Source organism: Schistocerca americana, chromosome 2 (assembly GCF_021461395.2).
Source record: "Schistocerca americana isolate TAMUIC-IGC-003095 chromosome 2, iqSchAmer2.1, whole genome shotgun sequence".
Taxonomy (NCBI): domain Eukaryota; kingdom Metazoa; phylum Arthropoda; class Insecta; order Orthoptera; family Acrididae; genus Schistocerca; species Schistocerca americana.
In genome coordinates, this window is record NC_060120.1 from 351125472 (window position 1) to 351147128 (window position 21657).

Here is a 21657-nt window from a genome sequence, read left to right on the forward strand (position 1 = left end):
CAGTCCCATTTTCAGGACCTGGATCCCACTCATGGTTCCCCTCTGTTAGTTTCAACATGTTAATGTTTCTTGTATGATGTTCTCTAGGTTTCTATAGCTTGAGATCAACTATGTTTTCCAGTTCTTATCCTTCTTGGACATAATAAGTATTAGGTAATACGCATTAGGGTGTGGATTACTTTCAACTTAAAATGTTACTTTAAATAACTCAAAATTTTGAAGCTGCAGATTTATGATGGATTCCCATTAACACCAGACCCCCTACACTTGTATAGTATGTAATCTGTTATCATGTGTTTCTTTTTTTCAGTTTGTATCTTCTTCTCCACCGCCTCCTCAAATCCTTCCTGCCTTTCTTCTCAGTTGAACACTTTTCTGACTAGAAAAGGCATCTGCTCTCGCCTAGTATTATCTTGTGCGATATGTACATAGTCATATGAAATAATGCTCTACATAATTAAGTATGTCCTCTACATCCACCACAATGTTTCCACAAGCACTATGATTATTGTATCAGTATATTTTGCACAGTCGGCCTATTTTCTGCACACAATATGCTGTTGGATTTTTAGAGGGGTGATAGGTGGAGATCTGTATCTGTATCTGCATCTGTTTTGAGAGCACTTTCTACTGATAAACTGAGACCCAATATCAGATAGGATTGATTTTGGTTCATTCATTTCACAAAATAATATTTTTCTAGTTTCTCAAGTATTTCCTTATATTTCGCCTTTCTTAAGAGGTAGAACCTGATGAACATCAAAGAAACTTTCAAAACAACAAAAAATATTACTAAATCATCCCCTTGGTTATGGTTGTAGTCCGTAAAACTCTGCTACTGAAAGCGCTTTACAAAATTCACTTGGTTGTATATTTTGTATTTTCATGGGTCCTTTAAATTAGTTTTTTCTCCGCCGTTTTAAGCCACATAATTGGTCTAGAAATGTGGGGATGGGAGGATAACTCAGGCTACCCTCATCCCTTCAGTCATAGGAAGATTTTTCCAAGCGTTCTTAAGCCACACAATTGGTCCAGAAAGAAAGAAGGATGAAAGATAAGAGTTTAACGTCCTGTCGACATCAAGCTCATTAGCAACAGCACAATTAGTCTACATAGGTGCACGGAAGGGGAGGAGAAGGGAGGAGGGGATTGGTGACTTTGACCTGTTTCTTGCTGTCTCTTGATGGATGACCATGAATCTAGCACAGACAACTGTCCAAGAGGTGTAGGTGAGGTATGACGTTACATCATAATTTCGAAAGTTGCAAGTGATAAGATAAGATAAGAATCATAAATCAGCTGGATTGAACTGCTTTTGCCCCACTACTACTATCATGGTGCCATTCTTCAATATGACAACACCCGTCCACACATGGTACCTGCCCCTATGTACTGTTTAAATGATGATGAGTTATTTCTGTGGCCAGCAAGATCTCCAGATCTCTCACTGTTAGCTGTGTCGGATGTCAGTTCCGTCCCAGTGTAAGTATCCAGGCTACTAAGGGCCAGTTACAACATTGGTGGGCCAACTTGCCTTGGGAGAAAATATAACGCCTTTATGACACCCTTCCCAGCCAAACCAGTGAATAAATTCGGGCCAGAGAAGGCGCAACGTCATACTGATAAGTGGGCTCATGTTGAAAAGTTCTTTATAAATTTGACTCTATTTTGTAATCACTGAAGTAACATCACATACCTTTTCGACCCTATGAAGATTCATTTCGTTTCCTCCTCTTCCTCTGGGTTCTTCACTTTTTTGTCTGGCGGTGTATGTCAGGTACACATAAGGGCCACACATAAAAGTTACTTTCTAATCAGTGATGACATACTGTTACAGCACACTTCTGGGTTCTTTGGTAATTCTCACATTCAGTGAAGATCACAGTTAATAACTCATAATCAGGGTTGGGAATTTTAGGTGGAAATTCCACTTGAAAAAAGAAGGGATAAAGTGGTCAAATAAGGTAAAAAAAGGGACAACTAACTAATTCGACGATTTCTCTTCCCTCTATTCTAGTTTATTGAATTACAACCATTACATCAAATTATCACTCATAAAAAAAGGGAAAACATAAGCTGTTGTACTTAAAGACATTAGGCATCTCTACATTTTTAAAAGTAAGTCTGCTTGTATTATGAGATAGAATTTCTTTGTAAATGCTAAAACTTCTTTCAACATCCACAGAAACCAGTGGGGCAAACCTTGTAGTCACTCGGAATGGCAACTGTACAGATGTGTCGAATTCTTCAATTCTTCTGAACAGTAGATTCAAGTTTGTTTTTGGCAAAGTCATCTAACTGCTTCCTCACCGATGTAAAAATATCCCATTGTTTTTCCTTTTCCAGATCTTGTTCTTCTGATCGTTTAATAACTACAGTCAGTTACTTGTTACTATGGACACAATATCCGAGGGTGGTTTGAAAAGTTCTCGGAACTGAATAGAAAAAAATACTTACACCCCTGAAACTTTTTTATTTTTTAATGTAGTCTCCTTGTAGATTAATTTACTTGGTCCAACGATATTCCATTGCCTTGATTCCATCTCGAAAATGAGTTTCCTCCAGGCCTGCAAAATAGTTGTCAACTCCGGCTATCAATTCTTCATTTGAAGTGAATCTTCGGTCACCAAGGAATATTTTCAGTTTGGGAAGAGATGGAAGTCTGGCGGAACCATATTACGTGAATAAGGTGGGTGTGGAACAACTCATACCTTAGTTCGTGTAACTTTGCCACGGCGACGGCACATGTGTGCGGGCGCGCACTGTCTTGATGGAGGATGACTTTCTTCCTTGCTAAATTTGGCCTTTTTCGCATATCTTTTGTTGCAATTTGTCCAGGAAGTTAGCATAGTATTCTCCAGTAATTGTTTGCTCAGTGGGATGATAATCTACAAACAGATACCGCTTCGCATCCCAGAACAATGGTGCCATGACCTTTCCCGCCGAAGGAATTGTCTTTGCTTTCTTCGGTGGCGGCGAATCAGCATGTTTCCACTGCTTTGACTGTTGTTTTGTCTCTGGGGTATACTACTGCACCCATATTTCATCTGTGGTCACAAACCGGAACAAAAATCTTGTTCGTTTCTCCTAAAACGGGCCAAACATTGTTCCGATATGTCTATTCCCATGCGTTTTTGATCCAGCGTCAGGAGTCGCGGCACCCATCTTGCAGATAGTTTTTTCATTTCTAATTCTTCATTTAAAATGTGATATACCCTTTCAGATGACATCTGGGAAGCATGAGCAATTTCACGCTTTTTCAATCGTCTATCCTCCATGACCATTTTGTGCACTTTTGCAATGATTTCTGGAGTAGTGACACATCTTGGCCGACCACTGCGCGGATCATCATCTAAGCTCTCCCAACCAAATTTAAATTCATTTGTCCACTTGGTAGTAGTTGAATATGAAGGAGCAGAGTCAGCCAGTGTATTCTGGAAATCGGCATGAATGTCCTTTGCTTTCATACCTTTCTTTACGAGGTACCTAAGCACTGCTCGAATCTCTATTTTTTCCGTCTTCCCAAATCAATAAATGGAAGCAACAGAACCACGTCACCGTCACAACTCTCTTCCAAGAGCACTGACGTGGCATGTACACTCCTGGAAATTGAAATAAGAACACCGTGAATTCATTGTCCCAGGAAGGGGAAACTTTATTGACACATTCCTGGGGTCAGATACATCACATGATCACACTGACAGAACCACAGGCACATAGACACAAGCAACAGAGCATGCACAATGTCGGCACTAGTACAGTGTATATCCACCTTTCGCAGCAATGCAGGCTGCTGTTCTTCCATGGAGACGATCGTAGAGATGCTGGATGTAGTCCTGTGGAACGGCTTGCCATGCCATTTCCACCTGGCGCCTCAGTTGGACCAGCGTTCGTGCTGGACGTGCAGACCGCGTGAGACGACGCTTCATCCAGTCCCAAACATGCTCAATGGGGGACAGATCCGGAGATCTTGATGGCCAGGGTAGTTGACTTACACCTTCTAGAGCACGTTGGGTGGCACGGGATACATGCGGACGTGCATTGTCCTGTTGGAACAGCAAGTTCCCTTGCCGGTCTAGGAATGGTAGAACGATGGGTTCGATGACGGTTTGGATGTACCGTGCACTATTCAGTGTCCCCTCGACGATCACCAGTGGTGTACGGCCAGTGTAGGAGATCGCTCCCCACACCATGATGCCGGGTGTTGGCCCTGTGTGCCTCGGTCGTATGCAGTCCAGATTGTGGCGCTCACCTGCACGGCGCCAAACACGCATACGACCATCATTGGCACCAAGGCAGAAGCGACTCTCATCGCTGAAGACGACACGTCTCCATTCGTCCCTCCATTCACGCCTGTCGCGACACCACTGGAGGCGGGCTGCACGATGTTGGGGCGTGAGCGGAAGACGGCCTAACGGTGTGCGGGACCGTAGCCCAGCTTCATGGGGACGGTTGCGAATGGTCCTCGCCGATACCCCAGGAGCAACAGTGTCCCTAATTTGCTGGGAAGTGGCGGTGCGGTCCCCTACGGCACTGCGTAGGATCCTACGGTCTTGGCGTGCATCCGTGCGTCGCTGCGGTCCGGTCCCAGGTCGATGGGCACGTGCACCTTCCGCCGACCACTGGCGACAACATCGATGTACTGTGGAGACCTCACGCCCCACGTGTTGAGCAATTCGGCGGTACGTCCACCCGGCCTCCCGCATGCCCACTATACGCCCTCGCTCAAAGTCCGTCGACTGCACATACGGTTCACGTCCACGCTGTCGCGGCATGCTGCCAGTGTTAAAGACTGCGATGGAGCTCCTATGCCACGGCAAACTGGCTGGCACTGACGGCGGCGGTGCACAAATGCTGCGCAGCTAGCGCCATTCGACGGCCAACACCGCGGTTCCTGGTGTGTCCGCTGTGCCGTGCGTGTGATCATTGCTTGTACAGCCCTCTCGCAGTGTCCGGAGCAAGTATGGTGGGTCTGACACACCGGTGTCAATGTGTTATTTTTTTCCATTTCCGGGAGTGTATTTACAGGCAACAGTTCAATAACTATCACGTGAACACCTCGTTGCGCTAGCGTTGACCTCTCGTGATGATTCCGAGAACTTTTCAAACCACTCTCGTAGTTCTCTCTGCAAATTACGTATTTTCTCCGGTAACGGAAGTCGCTGTGCCTTATAAATTGCGTCTGTGTCGGCTGGATCCAAACTTTCTAATTTTGTCAAAATTCTCACCAACATAGCAACACACTGAACCCAAGATCCCCAACGAGTAACGATCGGGAAGTTTGGAAGGGGCAGGCCAGTGGTTTTCCTGTAGGCAACAACATGAGTCGGAGCTTTCAGTAGAATCTGCTTCAGGGCAGAGGTGAATTGATTTGCGGCGTCGTATTCCTTTCTTATGGATTCACAAACCCTCTAAAGAGCATTAACCAAGCATGTCACAGGCTTCACCTTAAGAAATAAAGGTTTCCATTGGTTAACAGCTGAAACCATGTGTGGAACCTGGTCTCTAACCACAAGAAGTAGTCTCGACACCAGCAGGCCAGAGTAGCCATAATTGATTGCATTACTGCACTGGCATTGGTTTTCTGCAGTTCTTACATTTTGACAACATGGGCTTAGCTTTCTCCCCTGCAAAGGAAAAACAAAAATGTTCAAAACATATCGTTCCATTGAGTCTATGGTTTCATCCATAATGATTCCCATATCGCAACCATAAGCTTTCTCCTTGATTCTTAGTATGGTGGCTTGGCAATCACTAATCACCGCAGCTGAGATGGGAGAAAGGAAAAGGAATCTGCGAAATAAGTGGCAGTCACACAGCATAGTTAATCCTGTAAGTGAGTGCATCTAGTCATATTAAATAACAAACAATATTTTGGCTTGCTTATAGTAGCTAAATGCTGTGACAGCTTCCCTGTCAAGGAAAGTGAGGTTGGCATGTAATGCAAAAAAGAGGCTGTTGATTGTTTACATAATATTTTAGTCTTTCGCTATTTTTGCTGTATGATCAGTGAGAGAGATTTGTATTTATTGTTGTTGTGAAATTTATAGAATTTAGAAATGTGAGTACAGATACAGATTGACAATTGTTCAATCAGAAACTCTGTATTTCGAAACGTACCGCAGGTGCTCCGCATCAACAAGCAGTCAATGGACGTGACAGCGACGGGGCAGGTAATCAACCTCATGTCCAACGACGTGGCCCGCTTCGACGTGGCGTCTCTGTACGCCAACTGGCTGTGGATGGCGTTTCTGCAGCTGGCGCTGATCACCTATTTCCTCTACCGTTCCGTATCCTGGGCGGCATTCGCGGGCGTCGTCTATGTTATCATCATGACTGTTCCTCCACAAAGTAAGTCAACTCACCATCGCCAGCCTTCTCCATACATTCTTTTTTAACCTACCTCTTGAGACCACACATATAATTTTCTGCTTGGTTCTGAAAAGTTGTGGATGTGTAGTGACAACTGAAAAATTGTGGCCCCTCAACACTTGAACCTGTATTTCCAGATCATCGTGAGTAGTCGTCGTAGCCATTAGGCCTTAACCATTGAACTGGAAAAAGCATATTTCTGAGGTGCTGTAACAGTTAAGTTCAACTACTCTGCTCTTCGTATAACTGCTAGTCCTTGAAACTAATGAATCTACCTTCTAGTATAGTTAAACTCAATAATGCCTTATGAGATAGTTTTCGAAGGCAACTCATCACTTAAAAAGATAGTATTACTTGCACAAAAGCGAGGAGATAGGATATGATGTGATGTTCCTCTAGCCTTTTTAATTGCACCTCACAACATTTATATATATAAATAACGAAATTCGTCGTAATTAACTCATTATAATTTGGTATGTCGGTTCTTCAACGCTACAAATGATTACTCATTATTAAAGCTATCAATGGCTCAGAAAAGTGATCAGTATGAACTAACAAAAATGTTTATTATTTCTCAAATACCACAAAATTTCTGACAGGTATTCAAGAACGTTTTAAATGTAACCTCAAATCATTTTTTCTTCTGGACCGCTACTATTCCGCTATCGAATTTTTATTTAAAAACAGGGTAACCTGCGAAAACTAATAAACTTCATGAGTAGGACTGAAAAATAATATGTTCATTAATGTGTTCTTTAAACTGACTTGTTCCACGTAATTTCGATAAAATAATCGTTCAGATGATCTACGGAACAGGTAACTACTAACTTACTAACTAATTGGGAGGACGTCTCCTGTCATTTCAGTGCATGAAATTCATCTGATATAAAGGGTGAACACGAGCTCCACTGTAAAGGAGATTTCACTGCTGCTGCTGACTGCCCTCTCTTCATCAAAGACTTCATGCACTCGTCACAACGTTGTCGAGGCGGTATGTGCTGTTGCTCCGTGTTGCTGAAGATACACATACAGTCGTTCGTCTGCTGTGAATTGACCTAAATATGGGTTTAACAGATTCAGGACATACCATTTAGCATTAACAGTATACTGAAAGAATCGCTTTACAATGTGGACACCAGACATTGCCCACCAAACACCAACCTCGAGGTTATGAAACAGCTATTCATCGTGCCGAACGGGATTTACTGACGCATAATGGTACTAGTTCTGAGAGTGCACGTATCCTGACAGGCTGAAAGAGGCATCTTCTGAAGAAATGAAAAAATGAGGATTCAAAATGCCTGATTCCACTTCACCAGCAAAAGACACGGAATTTCGTCTGGACGCTCTAACAAAAACGTAACAAGATGTATGGGTAGAAATGCAGGTCCTTTTTGATAATGATTCGATACGGCGATCTCTTAAATCCCACTTTCACAGATAAAGAGCCTTGACAGTTCGTCGCACTTCGTTCCAGGATTTTCTTCGGAAGTTCGAGCGGTTTCGGAATTGTTACAGATTTTTTTTTTTATATAGAGACTGTCTCGCTCCATTTTGCCATTAAGTTTTGCGTTGCATACAGTGCTGGAAGGTTTTGTTAAAATAGTTACAGTCTTAAATTGTTGCACAGACAGTTCCATAAACATTTTCCACGAACTGTGCTTCGCATAACGCTCAATAATGGACAAGCACTATTTCATCGTGAGCACCACTTTGTGTTGTATCCAACTGATCATTAAATACGTCTGATTCTTCCATACGTAATGATACAGGGAAGTATTCGGGACAGAGCATCTGGGAGACCCGCGTCCGCAGACGCGGGACAACAACCGATTGGTGCTCCAAGTCCAGGTTTCCAGCATTTTCTGTGATTGGCTGTTCTCGTCTTCATTAACAAGGGTCAGTTGTGCGTCGCCTTACAAATATTTTCCAGGCCAGTGATATTTTTTCCACTCTATTACGCAATCGACGTCATGCATGATTCAGTGGCTGCGTTTTCCATAAATTACAACTCATTGCATTTTTTTATTTAGTTCATGACCCTAAACTAAAAATCAAAGCTCAGTAATGATGTAGATTCCAAATTTGAGAAAGTGACGTGAAATGTGAAGTCTGTGTTCATGTGTAAGTTACTAGCGGCAGCCAGCCGGAGTGGCCGTGCGGTTCTAGGCGCTACAGTCTGGAACCGAGCGACCGCTACGGTCGCAGATTCGAATCCTGCCTCGGGCATGGATGTGTGTGATGTCCTTAGGTTAGTTAGGTTTAATTAGTTCTAAGTTCTAGGCGACTGATGACCTCAGAAGTTAAGTCGCATAGTGCTCAGAGCCATACTAGCGGCATGGTCGACTGCAATGATTAAGTTGTATAGGTTAATTGCCATCTTTAGCAATTGTAGTAATGGTCTCATTAAGACCAAACACGTTTCACTATATGTTAAAGTGTCTGCAATGGTCACTGTAGTAATACGGTTTTTTCTCTTACGATTTTGTTTGTTTTGATAACAGTTCCCATGATTTACTTATTAATATAAAGAGTTTTTATTCTTTCCGTTACTCACGGATTTTTGTTGTTTATTCCATTCTTCTGCGTCTACCACGTGTATATGTTATGTGTTGGGTATTTGCATTTGCACATAGCACTTTCAGTGCACTTAACACATTTACACTTCTGCATTGGGAAGTATCACTGTTTTGTCGTCATTTTGCAGGGTTTTGTTTGTTTTGATAGTGGTGATGGCGTCTGCTATCGCTCTGTGAATATTTACATTTCCCGACTAGGAAGAGAGAGAGAGAGATGTTTTTCCTCCTTTCTGTAAATCGCTCTTTTTTAAATTATGTATTTATTTATTTTTCCCTAATTGGAGTAATTATCTATTATCTTTGAGTTATGTATGTATATGTGTGTGTGTGAAGGGAGCTAACAGGCCTTGGTTACTATGTGAGCAAGTTATTGCTTTCTTATGGCAGTGGCAGATGATCTACGGTGAGAATATTGCCTTGTTCGAGGTGTTATCTTGTGGTATCTATGGCGGTTGTTCTTTCTCAACTATGTTTTATCAATTGAAATAGCGTCTGATTGCTGATGTTTGTGTGGTCATTTATTATGTGTTTCTTCTGTATTATGGCTTTCTGAATTTGGAAATTTCCGTAGGTGTAGGAGATGTTTCTTGTTGCTGAATCTGATTACTTTCATGTTCTTTTCTATTGTGGAGGGTGGTGGTTTTCTTGCGGGAGGTGTTCTGCAAAATTTGAATGGCTGGTGCCATATTTCCGTTCTCTTTTGTGTTCCTTATACTTTATTTCAAAAGTCCTGCTTGTCTGTCCTATTTATAGAGTATCAGAGTTGTTACACTGTAGTTGGTGAACGTCAAAATTTTGGTACATGTCCATTTGATCTTCCCTATGCAGATATTTTTATATAGAATTGTTGGTTTGGTACGCTATTTTTATTCGTTGTGTCTTGAGGATGTTCTCAATCCTGTGTGTCAGTTTATTTCTGTATTTCAGTGTGTACCAGCTTGTCTGTTGAGCTTCTACGTCGTTCTCTTGCTGTGTAGTGGTGGCGATGTTGATGTGTGCCTGTACGGTGGGTGACGCGTTTTGTAAAACCTCGTCGCCAGTTTAGTACAAACTGAGTTGTCACTGTTGTTATGGCAGGCCGAATTTGTGAGTTCGTGAAAAGGCTTCTAGTGCAGTACATCGTTAAGACAATTTCTACCTGCCACTATTACATAACCATGCTCCAGGGTCAGGCAATAGGATAGGAGAACACAACGCTCCAACAAATTAGTAACAAAGTCACACAAATGAGTTTAAAAAGTTTACTTATCTTTGTGACTTGTTGAATAATGAAGTCTGTAACATCGCTTGTAATATATAACAAAAAGGCCCTCAATGGTTAAGTGCAAATATCGTAAGTAAACTTCACACTTTATAGCAAATGAAATTTACAACAACTGTCTGTTCACTTCTAAGAAATCACTAAATGACGTTCCCTGTGTGTCAGCCCCGGACGATGATCTAACCAAGTGGGCGAGAGCTGCTCTTCTATCTTCCGTATAGGCTTTTGTCCGTTGTCGTCCAGCCATTAGCGGATTGTACTCGGCAGGCAACTGGCCGAGACGAAGTCGATAGCTTCATACTCAGCGTCGCCCGTAGCGCTGGTGGAACCCGCTCTATGTCACTGGCATCAGCTCGCATCTTTGCGCCTGTGGTGCTTTCACTCTGGCTGTGTCTTTTTCAGATGACACAGCGATGTGTGTCCCTGGAGTTGTGCGGTGTTTGCTTTTTTTTATTTTTACATTTTCAGGATTTTTTTCCAGTTCTGTTACTAGAGAACCTTGTTATTTATTATTTTGTTCTATCTGAATAATTATGACCAATTTCATATTATAGTTATGTTTGTCAAGTGGCACTGTGTTTAATCTGTGGATCTTAAAACTGAGAGCACATTCTTTTTGGACCTATTAGTGGTTATAGGATTGCTGTAATATTGTGTCTGTGTGACGCTTTTCCCGTAAATGCTGAACGAGTGTTAGTTACTTTTCTTTGTGCTGTATATACACTACGCGATCAAAAGTATCCCGACACTTGGCTGAAAATGACTTACACGTTCGTGGCGCCTTCCATTGGTAATGCTGGAATTCAATATGGTGTTTACCCACCCTTAGCCTTGATGACAGCTTCCACTCACGCAAGCATACGTTCAGTCAGGTGCTGGAAGGTTTCTTGGGGAATGGCAGCCCATTCTTCACGGTGTGCTGCACTGAGGAGAGGTTTCGATGTCGGTCGGTGAGGCCTGGCACGAAGTTGGCGTTCCAAAACATCCCAGAGGCGTGCTGTAGGATTCGGGTCAGGACTCTGTGCAGGACAGTCCATAACAGGCAGTGCACTATGAACAGGTGCTCGATTGTGTTGAAAGATGCAATCGCCATCCCCGAATTGCTCTTCAACAGTGGGAAGCACGAAGGTGCTTACAGCATCAATGTAAGCCTGTGATGTGATAGTGATCCATGAAAAACACGACCACACCATAACACCACCGCCTCCGAATTTTACTATTGGCATTACACACGCAAGGAGATGACGTTCACCTGACATTCGCCATACCGTCAACCTGCCATAAGATCGCCACGTAGTGTACCGTGATTCACACAACCTTTTTTTTAGTCGTCCAATGTTTACGCTCCTTACACTAAACGAGACATTTACCGGCGTGCTGTGTGGCTTATCAGCGGCCGCTCGACCATGAAATCCAAATTTTCTCACCTCCCGCCTAGATATCTGCCTATTGCACATTACGACCCTCTTCAACTGTCGGCAGTCTCCATCAAGGATATTTAGGAGTGTGGAAATCTTACGTGCAGACGTATGACACGACACCCAATCACCTGACCACGTTCGAAGTGCGTGAGTTGCGCGGAGCTCCCCATTCTGCTCTCTCACTGTGTCTAATGAATACTGACGTCGCTGATGTGGAGTACCTGGCAGTAGGTGGCAGCACAGTGCACCTAATATGAAAAACGTATGTTTTTGGGGCTTCCGGATACTTTTGATCACATAGTGTATCTAGGAAATTTATTGGGTCTGTTCGTTCTGTCTCTAAGACGAACTTTATGCTTTGCTTTATGCTATGTCTGCGTGTAGCTTTTCTATTTTATTTTCTGGCTCATCTACCAAGCCGACTATGTCACCCATGTATCTCCACCAATTCGGTATATTGTATTTTCCTGGTACTGTTTTCTAGGATATTATTTGCTCTATTTTGTTTATGAAGATATTTGCCAACTTTCCCGAAACAGCAGGTCCTATTGGGAATCCTTCTTGATGTAGGTAAAATTCTTTGTTGGGTTCAAAGTAATTTTGGCCAGTAATGAGGTCTAGAGTGTGCTTATCTCTGTTGCGTGTTCTTGTGGTAACTGATTGTGAGTATCTAGGTCCTGTTCTATTATATTAATTGTTTCTTTGACTGGGATTATGAAGTAGACGTTTTCTGCATCGAATGAGATCAGCATAGTTGTGTGCGGGATATATACCTACAGAAAAACTTCCAAATTCAAAAAGCAACAATAGATACCAAACACAAGTAATAAATGAGGATACAGAAATCAGCAATCAGACGCTATTTAAACTAATAAAACATATTGTTGAGAAAGAACAACATCCATAGACACCACAAGCAATATCACAAACTAGGCCATGTTGTCATCCTAGATCAGCCACCACTCTACGATAATAAAGCAATAACTTACACACACAGGAGCCAGGAGCCAGGATATGTTAGCTCCGCTCACACACACACAAACAGACGCACACACACACAACCATACACACACACACTGTAAGCTAATTACCCCAATTAGAAAAAAGTAAATAAAAATAATTTTAAAAAATTAAAAAAAGTAATATACAGAAAGGTGGAAAAGAACTTTACAAGAAAAACATCTCTTTCTCGTTCTCTGTCTCTGTGTGTCTGTCTCTCTCTCGCTCTCTCTCTCTCTCTCTCTCTCTCTCTCTCTCTCTCTCTCCTTCTCTCTCTCACACACACACACACACACACACACACACACACACACACATACATACACACACAACACACACTATCTCTCTCTCTTCCTACTCGGGAAATATAAATACTCACAGATCGGTAGCAGACGCCTTCACCACTATCAAAACAAACAAAACACGTAAAATGACGAGAGAACAGTGATACTTCCCAACGTGTTAAATGCCCTGAAGCTGCTGCGTGGAAATGCCAATACTCAACACATACACGCGGAAAACGAATAAGAATGGCATAAACAACACACAAAAACCGAGAGTAGCGAAAAGAATAAAACTGTTTACAGCAATAAATAAAGGATGCGAAGTGTTAATGATCAAAACAATTGTAAGAGAAAAAACCACATTGTTCCAGCGACCGCTGTAGATGCTTTAGAATTAGACGAAACGCGTGTGGTCTTAATAAGACTTTTATTACAGTTGCTGATGATGATAGTTAACTTATACAATCCGTATATGTACAAATGCGGGAGAAAAGGGGCCAAAAAACGAAGAAGACAACGCGCAATGATTAAACTTGTTTTGTGCCAGAGTGGAATTACGCTTACTGATATGCCTTCATTACCTGTTTACAGCGTACATGGGTCGACTCTCGGCACGTTTCCGGAAGCGCGTCGCCGTCAGGACCGACGAGAGGATGAGGATGATGAACGAGCTGGTGCAGGGGATACAGGTGGTCAAGATGTACGCCTGGGAGAGGCCTTTCGACAAGCTCGTCGCATTGGCCAGAAAGTAGGTGACACTATTCCATCTCTGTTATTCAGTTAAGAGGAAGTACTAATTGTGACCTCGCACGCAGTGTGAGGCTTGTTTTCTGTAGAATTTTATAAGAATTTTGGTAATAAAATTCTGAAACATATAAACTGTCTAAAATAAACGTTAGCATACTTTTCTATTGTTTCATGATGCAAGAAAATCAGAAAAGATCTGGCAACTGTTAATACACATTCATATGCAGTTAAATTACAAATACTTTCTTAGCAACGTTAGCACCTTGTTTCTCCCTGATGACGCAGTGCATCGTCATGGTATGCATTAGCGAGCAACCCTAATTCATTAACTCTCAGCCACCGACCAGTACTCACACAGAACAGAAGAAAGTTATGTTTAACAACCAGAAACAGCTGTTGATGAAATAAACTTTCATTCACTACTAGTTTCGACTGACCTATTATCATCAGGATAGCAACAGAGAGAACACTTGTGACATATATGACCATCTAACTAGCTACGCTACGATATGTGTTGAGCATGCAAACGAAATTGTCAGAATTATTTATTGTATGGCATCGTTCTCGCCGGCCGGAGTGGCAGTGTGGTTCTAGGCGCTACAGTCTGGAGCCGAGCGACCGCTACGGTCGCAGGTTCGAATCCAGCCTCGGGCATGGATGTATGTGATGTCCTTAGGTTAGTTAGGGTTAAGTAGTTCCAAGTTCTATGGGACTGATGACCTCAGATGTTAAGTCCCATAGTGCTCGGAGCCATTTTTTGCATCGTTCTTATTGTGATGTAAAAAAATTATCTGAAAAATCTTAGGTCACTTGAAACCAAGATACAAAATATGAAGTAATGCAACTAACTGTGGTCATACGAAATTCTTGAAAACGATACACTTGTACAATGTTACGTGGCGTCAGTAGTAAAATACATTATGCAATCGACAGATAAATGAAGTAATATACGAGAGCAGTTCAATAAGGAATGCAACACATTTTTTTTCTCGGCCAATTTTGGTTGAAAAGACCGGAAATTTCTTGTGGAATATTTTCAAACATTCCCGCTTTGTCTCGTATAGTTTCATTGACTTCCGACAGGTGGCAGCGCTGTACGGAGCTGTTAAAATGGCGTCTGTAACGGATGCGCGTTGCAAACAACGGGCAGCGATCGAGTTTCTTTTGGCGGAAAACCAGGGCATCTCAGATATTCATAGGCGCTTGCAGAATGTCTACGGTGATCTGGCAGTGGACGAAAGCACGGTGAGTCGTTGGGCAAAGCGTGTGTCATCATCGCCGCAAGGTCAAGCAAGACTGTCTGATCTCCCGCATGCGGGCCGGCCGTGCACAGCTGTGACTCCTGCAATGGCGGAGCGTGCGAACACACTCGTTCGAGATGATCGACGGATCACCATCAAACAACTCAGTGCTCAACTTGACATCTCTGTTGGTAGTGCTGTCACAATTGTTCACCAGTTGGGATATTCAAAGGTTTGTTCCCGCTGGGTCCTTCGTTGTCTAACCGAACACCATAAAGAGCAAACGAGAACCATCTGTGCGGAATTTCTTGCTCGTCATGTGGCTGAGGGTGACAATTTCTTGTCAAAGATTGTTACAGGCGATGAAACATGGGTTCATCACTTCGAACCTGAAACAAAACGGCAATCAATGGAGTGGCGCCACACCCACTCCCCTACCAAGATAAAGTTTAAAGCCATACCCTCAGCCGGTAAAGTCATGGTTACAGTCTTCTGGGACGCTGAAGGGGTTATTCTGTTCGATGTCCTTCCCCATGGTCAAACGATCAACTCTGAAGTGTATTGTGCTACTCTTCAGAAATTGAAGAAACGACTTCAGCGTGTTCGTAGGTACCTCCTCATTAGTTATGTGAACTACCCATCTAATCTTCAGCATTCTTCTGTAGCACCACATTTCGAAAACTTCTATTCCCTTCTTGTCCAAACTACTTATCGTCCATGTTTCACTTCCATACATGGCTACACTCCGCACAAATGCTTACAGAAACTACTTCCTGACGCTTAAATCTATACTCGATGTTAACAAATTTCTCTTCTTCAGAAACGCTTTCCTTGCCATTGCCAGTCTACATTTTATAACCTCTCTATTTCGACCATCATCAGTTATTTTGCTTCCCAAATAGCAAAAATCATTAACTACTTTAAGTGTCTCATTTCCTAATCTAATTCCCTCAGCATCACCCGAGTTAACTCGACTACATTCCATTATCCTCGTTTTACTTTTGTTGATGTTCATCTTATATCCTCCATTGAAGACACTGTCCCTTCTTTTCAACTGCTCCTCCAAGTCCTTTGCTGTCTCTGACAGAATTACAATGTCATCGGCGAATATTAGAGTTTTTATTTCTTCTCCATGGACTTTAATGCCTCCTCCGAATTTTTCTTTTGTTTCGTTTACTCCTTGCTCAATATACAGATTGAACAACATCGGGGAGAGGCTACAACCCTGTCTCACTCCCTTCCCAACCACTGCTTCCCTTTCATGTCCCTCGACTCGTATAACTGCCATCTGGTTTCTGTGCAAATTGTAAATAGCCTTTTGCTCCCTGTATTTTATCCCTACCACTTTTAGAATTTGAAAGAGAGTATTCCAGTCAGCATTGTCAAAAGCTTTCTCTAAGTCTACAAATGCTAGAAACGTAGGTTTGCCTTTTCTTAATCTAGCTTCTAAGATAAGTCGTAGGGTCAGTATTGCCTCACGTGTTCCAATATTTCTGCGGAATCCAAACTGATCTTCCCCGAGGTCGGCCAGAAATGTCTATGTATGTGAAACTGTTAAGTAACTTCAACCCAGAAGAACTAAGGTGCTGCCAACACTGTCTCCCCAACGACCGTTCAGCGAACCTTTCTGCAAATGGGCTCTGCAGCAGGCACCTGGTTCAGCTACTCATGCTGACTGCTGTTCATCGGCGACAAAGCCTGGAATTTGTACGCCAGTACCGCAACTGGACGTCCATGGAGTGGCTATAGGAGGTCTTTACAGATGAATCACGTTTTGTGCTCCATTGGACAGATGACCTTTGGATCGTCGGAAGGGTCCAGGTAGGAGGAGGGAGCGTTGGTCTGGGGGTTGCTTTTGTGGCTTTCCCAAGGTGAACTCGTTATTCTGGAACGCACAATGGATCAAGGATTTATCCTTGGGGATCATGCCCACCTCTACATGCAGTTTGTTTTACCTCGGCACGATGGCGTCTAGCAGCAGGAGAGTGCAATGTGTCACACACCTCGCAGTGTATGTGCGTGGTTCAGAGAGCACCAGGATGAGTTAACCGTACTCCCCTGGCCACCAAACGTCCCAGTAATTCTATAGGGCCACTTTGATAAGTTGAGAAACCTAGCACAGTTGGCCTCAGCACAGGAGTCGGCATGGCTCCACATCCCTGTCGGTATCTTCTAGACCCTCTCTGACTCTCTTCCTGAATGTTCTGTAATGACCCGGCTGCATAAGGTGGTTATTCAGGCTTTTGACAGGTGGCCACATTAGTGTGACTGGGCAGTGTATAAGTGGAACAGAGAGGAATGAGGTATCAATTTTGAGACGATACTCACTGAAAAACGGGAAATTCACTGCATAAGAGACTTAGGGAAGATGGTTATGTCACGGCACGTCGAAATGAGCATTTGGAAACAGCTAAGCTATTCAGCTGTCTGCGTCCCACTACTGTGAGCCTGTAGAGAAACTTGTGGAAGGACGATGAAACCACGAGCAGGTGGCAAGATGTTGAGTGTCCATGCATCATCACGGAACGTGGAGGCCGGAGGGTTACCTGCCATTTAAAGCAGGACAAGCGGCGATCTGTGGCAGATCGGCCTACGGAATCCGATGCTGGTGGGGGCACAAATGTTTTTGTTGACTTCGCATAGCCCTTCTTGTTGAACATGGGGCTCTGCAGCTACGTGGCCCTATGTTAACCCAACGACATCGCCAACTACGATTGAGTAGTTGCAGCATCATCGACAGTGGAGCGGGGATAAATTGGAACGTGCAGTCTGATCGGAGGAATTACGCTTGTTTTTACAGCAAGTTGGTTCAAACTTAACATCTATGGTCATCAGTCCCTTAGAACTTAGAACTACTTAAACCTAACTAACCTAAGGACAGCACACAACACCCAGCCATCACGAGGCAGAGAAAATCCCTGACCCCGCCGAAAATAGAACCCTGGAACCCGGGCGTGGGAAGCGACAACGCTGCCGCACGACCACGAGCTGCGGGCAGCAAGTTGGTGGTCGTGTCCAGATACTCCAGCATTCATGCAAAAGCCTGCTTGAAGCATGAACCGCACCACGGAGGCAGGCCAGAGGCCCAGCATTATGTTATGGGAGACAGCCTTTGGTGGAAATCGAAGGCACTGTGACAAGTGAGAACTGCGTGAAAATTACTGGAGACCGCGTGTATCCCTTCCTGCTTGATGCATTCGCCGTCGGCGATAGCATCTTCTAACGGGATAACTGTTAATGTCCAAAGGCGATAATCGTGCTACACGTGTTTGAAGAGCATGATAGTGAAGTCACAGTAATGTGTTGGCTACCAAATCGCCTGATCGGAACCCAATGGCACACATCTGGGATCCTATTGGGCACCAGCTCCGCGGCCAGAAGCCGTTGGCCGCCAATTTACTGGAACTGCGTGACCCGTGCATAGAAGTCTGGCGTCATATGCCTCCTAATAAACCCAAGATTTGTGGAATTCACACCACGTAGAATCGTTGCTGTATTGCGCTCCATTCCACATGTTATGCATATCGATTCGGCACATTAGTGAATTTGTTTCAATATCGATAACTGAATGCAATCTCAATGCTACATAGCATCCTATTTGCATCGACCTGTAAACAAATCAGCAGTTCATTCGTCAGAGTTCACTCCACACTGGCGGATGGAGCCTGGTATATCTAGTGTACTAATTTTATTTCATCATAAGATCTTTGTCGTCATTAAATGTGACTTTCTACAAATATTCACGAGTGGTGAGTAACACTTGGACATAATTTATCACGGAGATTTGTTAAGGTTCGATTCATGGTTCGCACTGTTTGACGATGTCGCACCCGTTTGAGCGCTACCTACATTTTGTTGTTTAGCTTATAAAAGGCGGGCTCTGCAATTAGTACATTCTCAAATACACAACTCTTGTGGATATGCTTATCGTGTCGCCTTTGGTTGTCCAGAGTTACAGGTCCACGCATCCATTTAGTGTTTGAGGTTTAAAGTTTAAAAATAACACACTAAAAGCATGTGTTTAGCATCCTGTATTGCAGACAGGAAATGGACTGGAAGTGGCCAAAGACTATAGGACATGTTAACTATGCAGCTATGTATGTTTCTGACACAAGAATAAAAAAAATGACGCTGTCAATTTGCACTCGTACTTCACAATCTAGACGCTATGTGACGAGGTAGCTCTCGCTGTCCAGTACGCATCAGACACAGCAACTCATATTAAACAGTGGTACACAGAACCAAAACACTCAGTTACCTTGAAACATAAACATTACGACTGCAGTAACACAAACAATCGCTATATTCTAACCACTTTTCCAAAAGACACAATGTTACCATTAAATCTAATCTCTACTTACGACTGACAAAAATATAAAATACAGTAATGCTCATGAGAACATTAGCTCCGAATTTCTACCTTCAAAAGAAATTTGTAAATGAAACACAGTTATTATGATTGCTGTTTAAATATCAGTACTGCTAATATCGTAGGTGGCGGAATGCCGTGCCCCACAGACTTGGATTACAATGTTAAGATTGCGGGAGGAGAGGAAACTGGGGGAAGTATCCTCCGTAGAGTTTATTGGCGAGCATGTTACCCGCTGTTACGGACAAGCCTCGACTCGTGTCTGCGCGCTGTCCGCAGGTGAGTTGCCGGTAGGAGGTCAAACCCCCTGAGCTTGCTTCGCGCCCTGCAACATGTTGGGTCCGTTACGAGGCAATAGGACGGTGGATGACCAAAGGAAGTTGGTTGTAAAATATTTCATATTATATATTAATCTTCCAAAAAAGAACAGAAACAAGGGGACATACGAAGTATAAAATTAGTGGGAGTTATGCAGCAGTGCTACAATACCATGCACTACTGCTCCGTAGGCAGTTCTAAGTGACTTTTGAGCTGGTGTAAAGAGCGGCGCCACTGCCCATTCGATGATTGTAAACCATTTATCTGGAGTGATAGACAACGATATGCCATGTGGAAATCGGATGGAAGGGTTTGTGCTTGCCGAATGGCTGGAGAATATTAGCTGTCATCTTGTGTAGCACCAGCAGCGAAGTACGGAGGTGTTGTTGTCACGGTATGGTGGTGTTATTTGTGGTTACAGTATGCTTTCCCTAGCTATCTTAAGAAAACACAAAATGTAGACACGAACACATTTCACAGCACTGTCTTTTGCTTACAGTCGAGAGACAGTTTGGAGACGATGACTGTGTCATCAAGACAATGAATCCTGTCATACGAGAGCAACAGCTGGAAGGCAGTGGTTTATGGACTACGAGGTTCTGATAGGGACTCGCCTGGCTAGACCTAAAACCGATGGAACACCTTTGGCATGAATTAGAACGACTTTGCTGTAGACCCCAGAGCCCACCTTCGCCGACTTCTCTAGTTTTCGCTATCGTGCGAGGTGGCGCAGTCGTCAGCACAGTGGACTCGCATTCGGGAGAACGATGGTTCAAACCACGTCCGCATCCTGATTCAGTTTTTCCCTGCTTTCCCTCAATCGTTTCAGGCAGATGCCGGGATGGTTCCTTTGAAAGGGCAAGTGTCGGAAGTTCGATGCGGCTTTTCGCGGATGATGCTTTAGTATGCCGGCCGCGGTGGTCTAGCGGTTCAGGCGCTCAGTCCGGAACCGCGGGACTCCTACGGTCGCAGGTTCGAATCCTGCCTCGGGCATGGATGTGTGCGATGTCCTTAGGTTAGTTAGGTTTAAGTAGTTCTAAGTTCTAGGGGACTGATGACCACAGATGTTAAGTCCGATAGTGCTCAGAGCCGTTTGAACCATTTGCTTTAGTATACAGAGAAGTTGCAGCATTAGAAAATTGCAGCCAAATGCAGGAAGATCTGCAGCGGATAGGCACTTGGTGCAGGGAGTAGCAACTGACCCTTAACATAGACAAATGTAGTGAAATGATCGTATGGCATTGTTGGCCGGGAGGCCCCATACGGGCAAGTTCGGCCGCCGTATTGCAAGTCCTTTTTAGTTGACGCCACTTCGGCGACTTGCGAGTCAATGATGACGAGCACATAACACCCAGTCATCACGAGGCAGAGAAAATCCCTGACCCCGCCGGGAATCGAACCCGGGACCCCGTGCGCAGGAAGCGAGAACGCTACCGCAAGACCACGAGCTATCGCGAATACATAGAAAGAAGGATCCTTTATTGTATGATTATATGATAGCGGAACAAACACTGGTAGCATGTAAAATATCTGGGAGTATGTGTACGGAACGATTTGAAGTGGAATTATCATATAAAATTAATTGTTGGTAAGGCGGGTACCAGGTTGAGATTCATTGGGAGAGTCCTTAGAAAATGTAGTCCATCAACAAAGGAGGTGGCTTACAAAACACTCGTTCGACCTATACTTGAGTGTTGCTCATTAGTGTGGGATCCGTACCAGGTCGGGTTGACAGAGGAGATAGAGAAGATCCAAAGAAGAGCGGCGCGTTTCGTCACAGGGTTATTTGGTAAGCGTGATAGCGTTACGGAGATGTTTAGCAAACTCAAGTGGCAGACTCTGCAAGGGAGGCGCTCTGCATCGCGGTGTAGCTTGCTGTCCAGGTTTCGAGAGGGTGCGTTTCTGGATGAGGTATCGAATATATTGCTTCCCACTACTTATACCTCCCGAGGAGATCACGAATATAAAATTAGAGAGATTCGAGCGCGCACGGAGGCTTTCCGGCAGTCGTTCTTCCCGCGAACCATACGCGATTGGAACAGGAAAGCGAGCTAATGACAGTGGCA

At 43.7% G+C, this 21657-nt stretch overlaps 1 protein-coding gene across 1 annotated transcript in view; it reads left to right on the plus strand.

Moving 5' to 3' along the window:
* The window catches only part of LOC124590915 (ATP-binding cassette sub-family C member 4-like), a 386521-nt gene that overhangs the window by 112546 nt on the left and 252318 nt on the right, over positions 1-21657 (plus strand). The window contains exons 7-8 of the mRNA XM_047131684.1: positions 6126-6351; positions 13508-13664. Of these exons, the coding sequence (XP_046987640.1) occupies positions 6126-6351; positions 13508-13664 (383 nt within the window). The remainder of the gene's footprint in view (positions 1-6125; positions 6352-13507; positions 13665-21657) is intronic.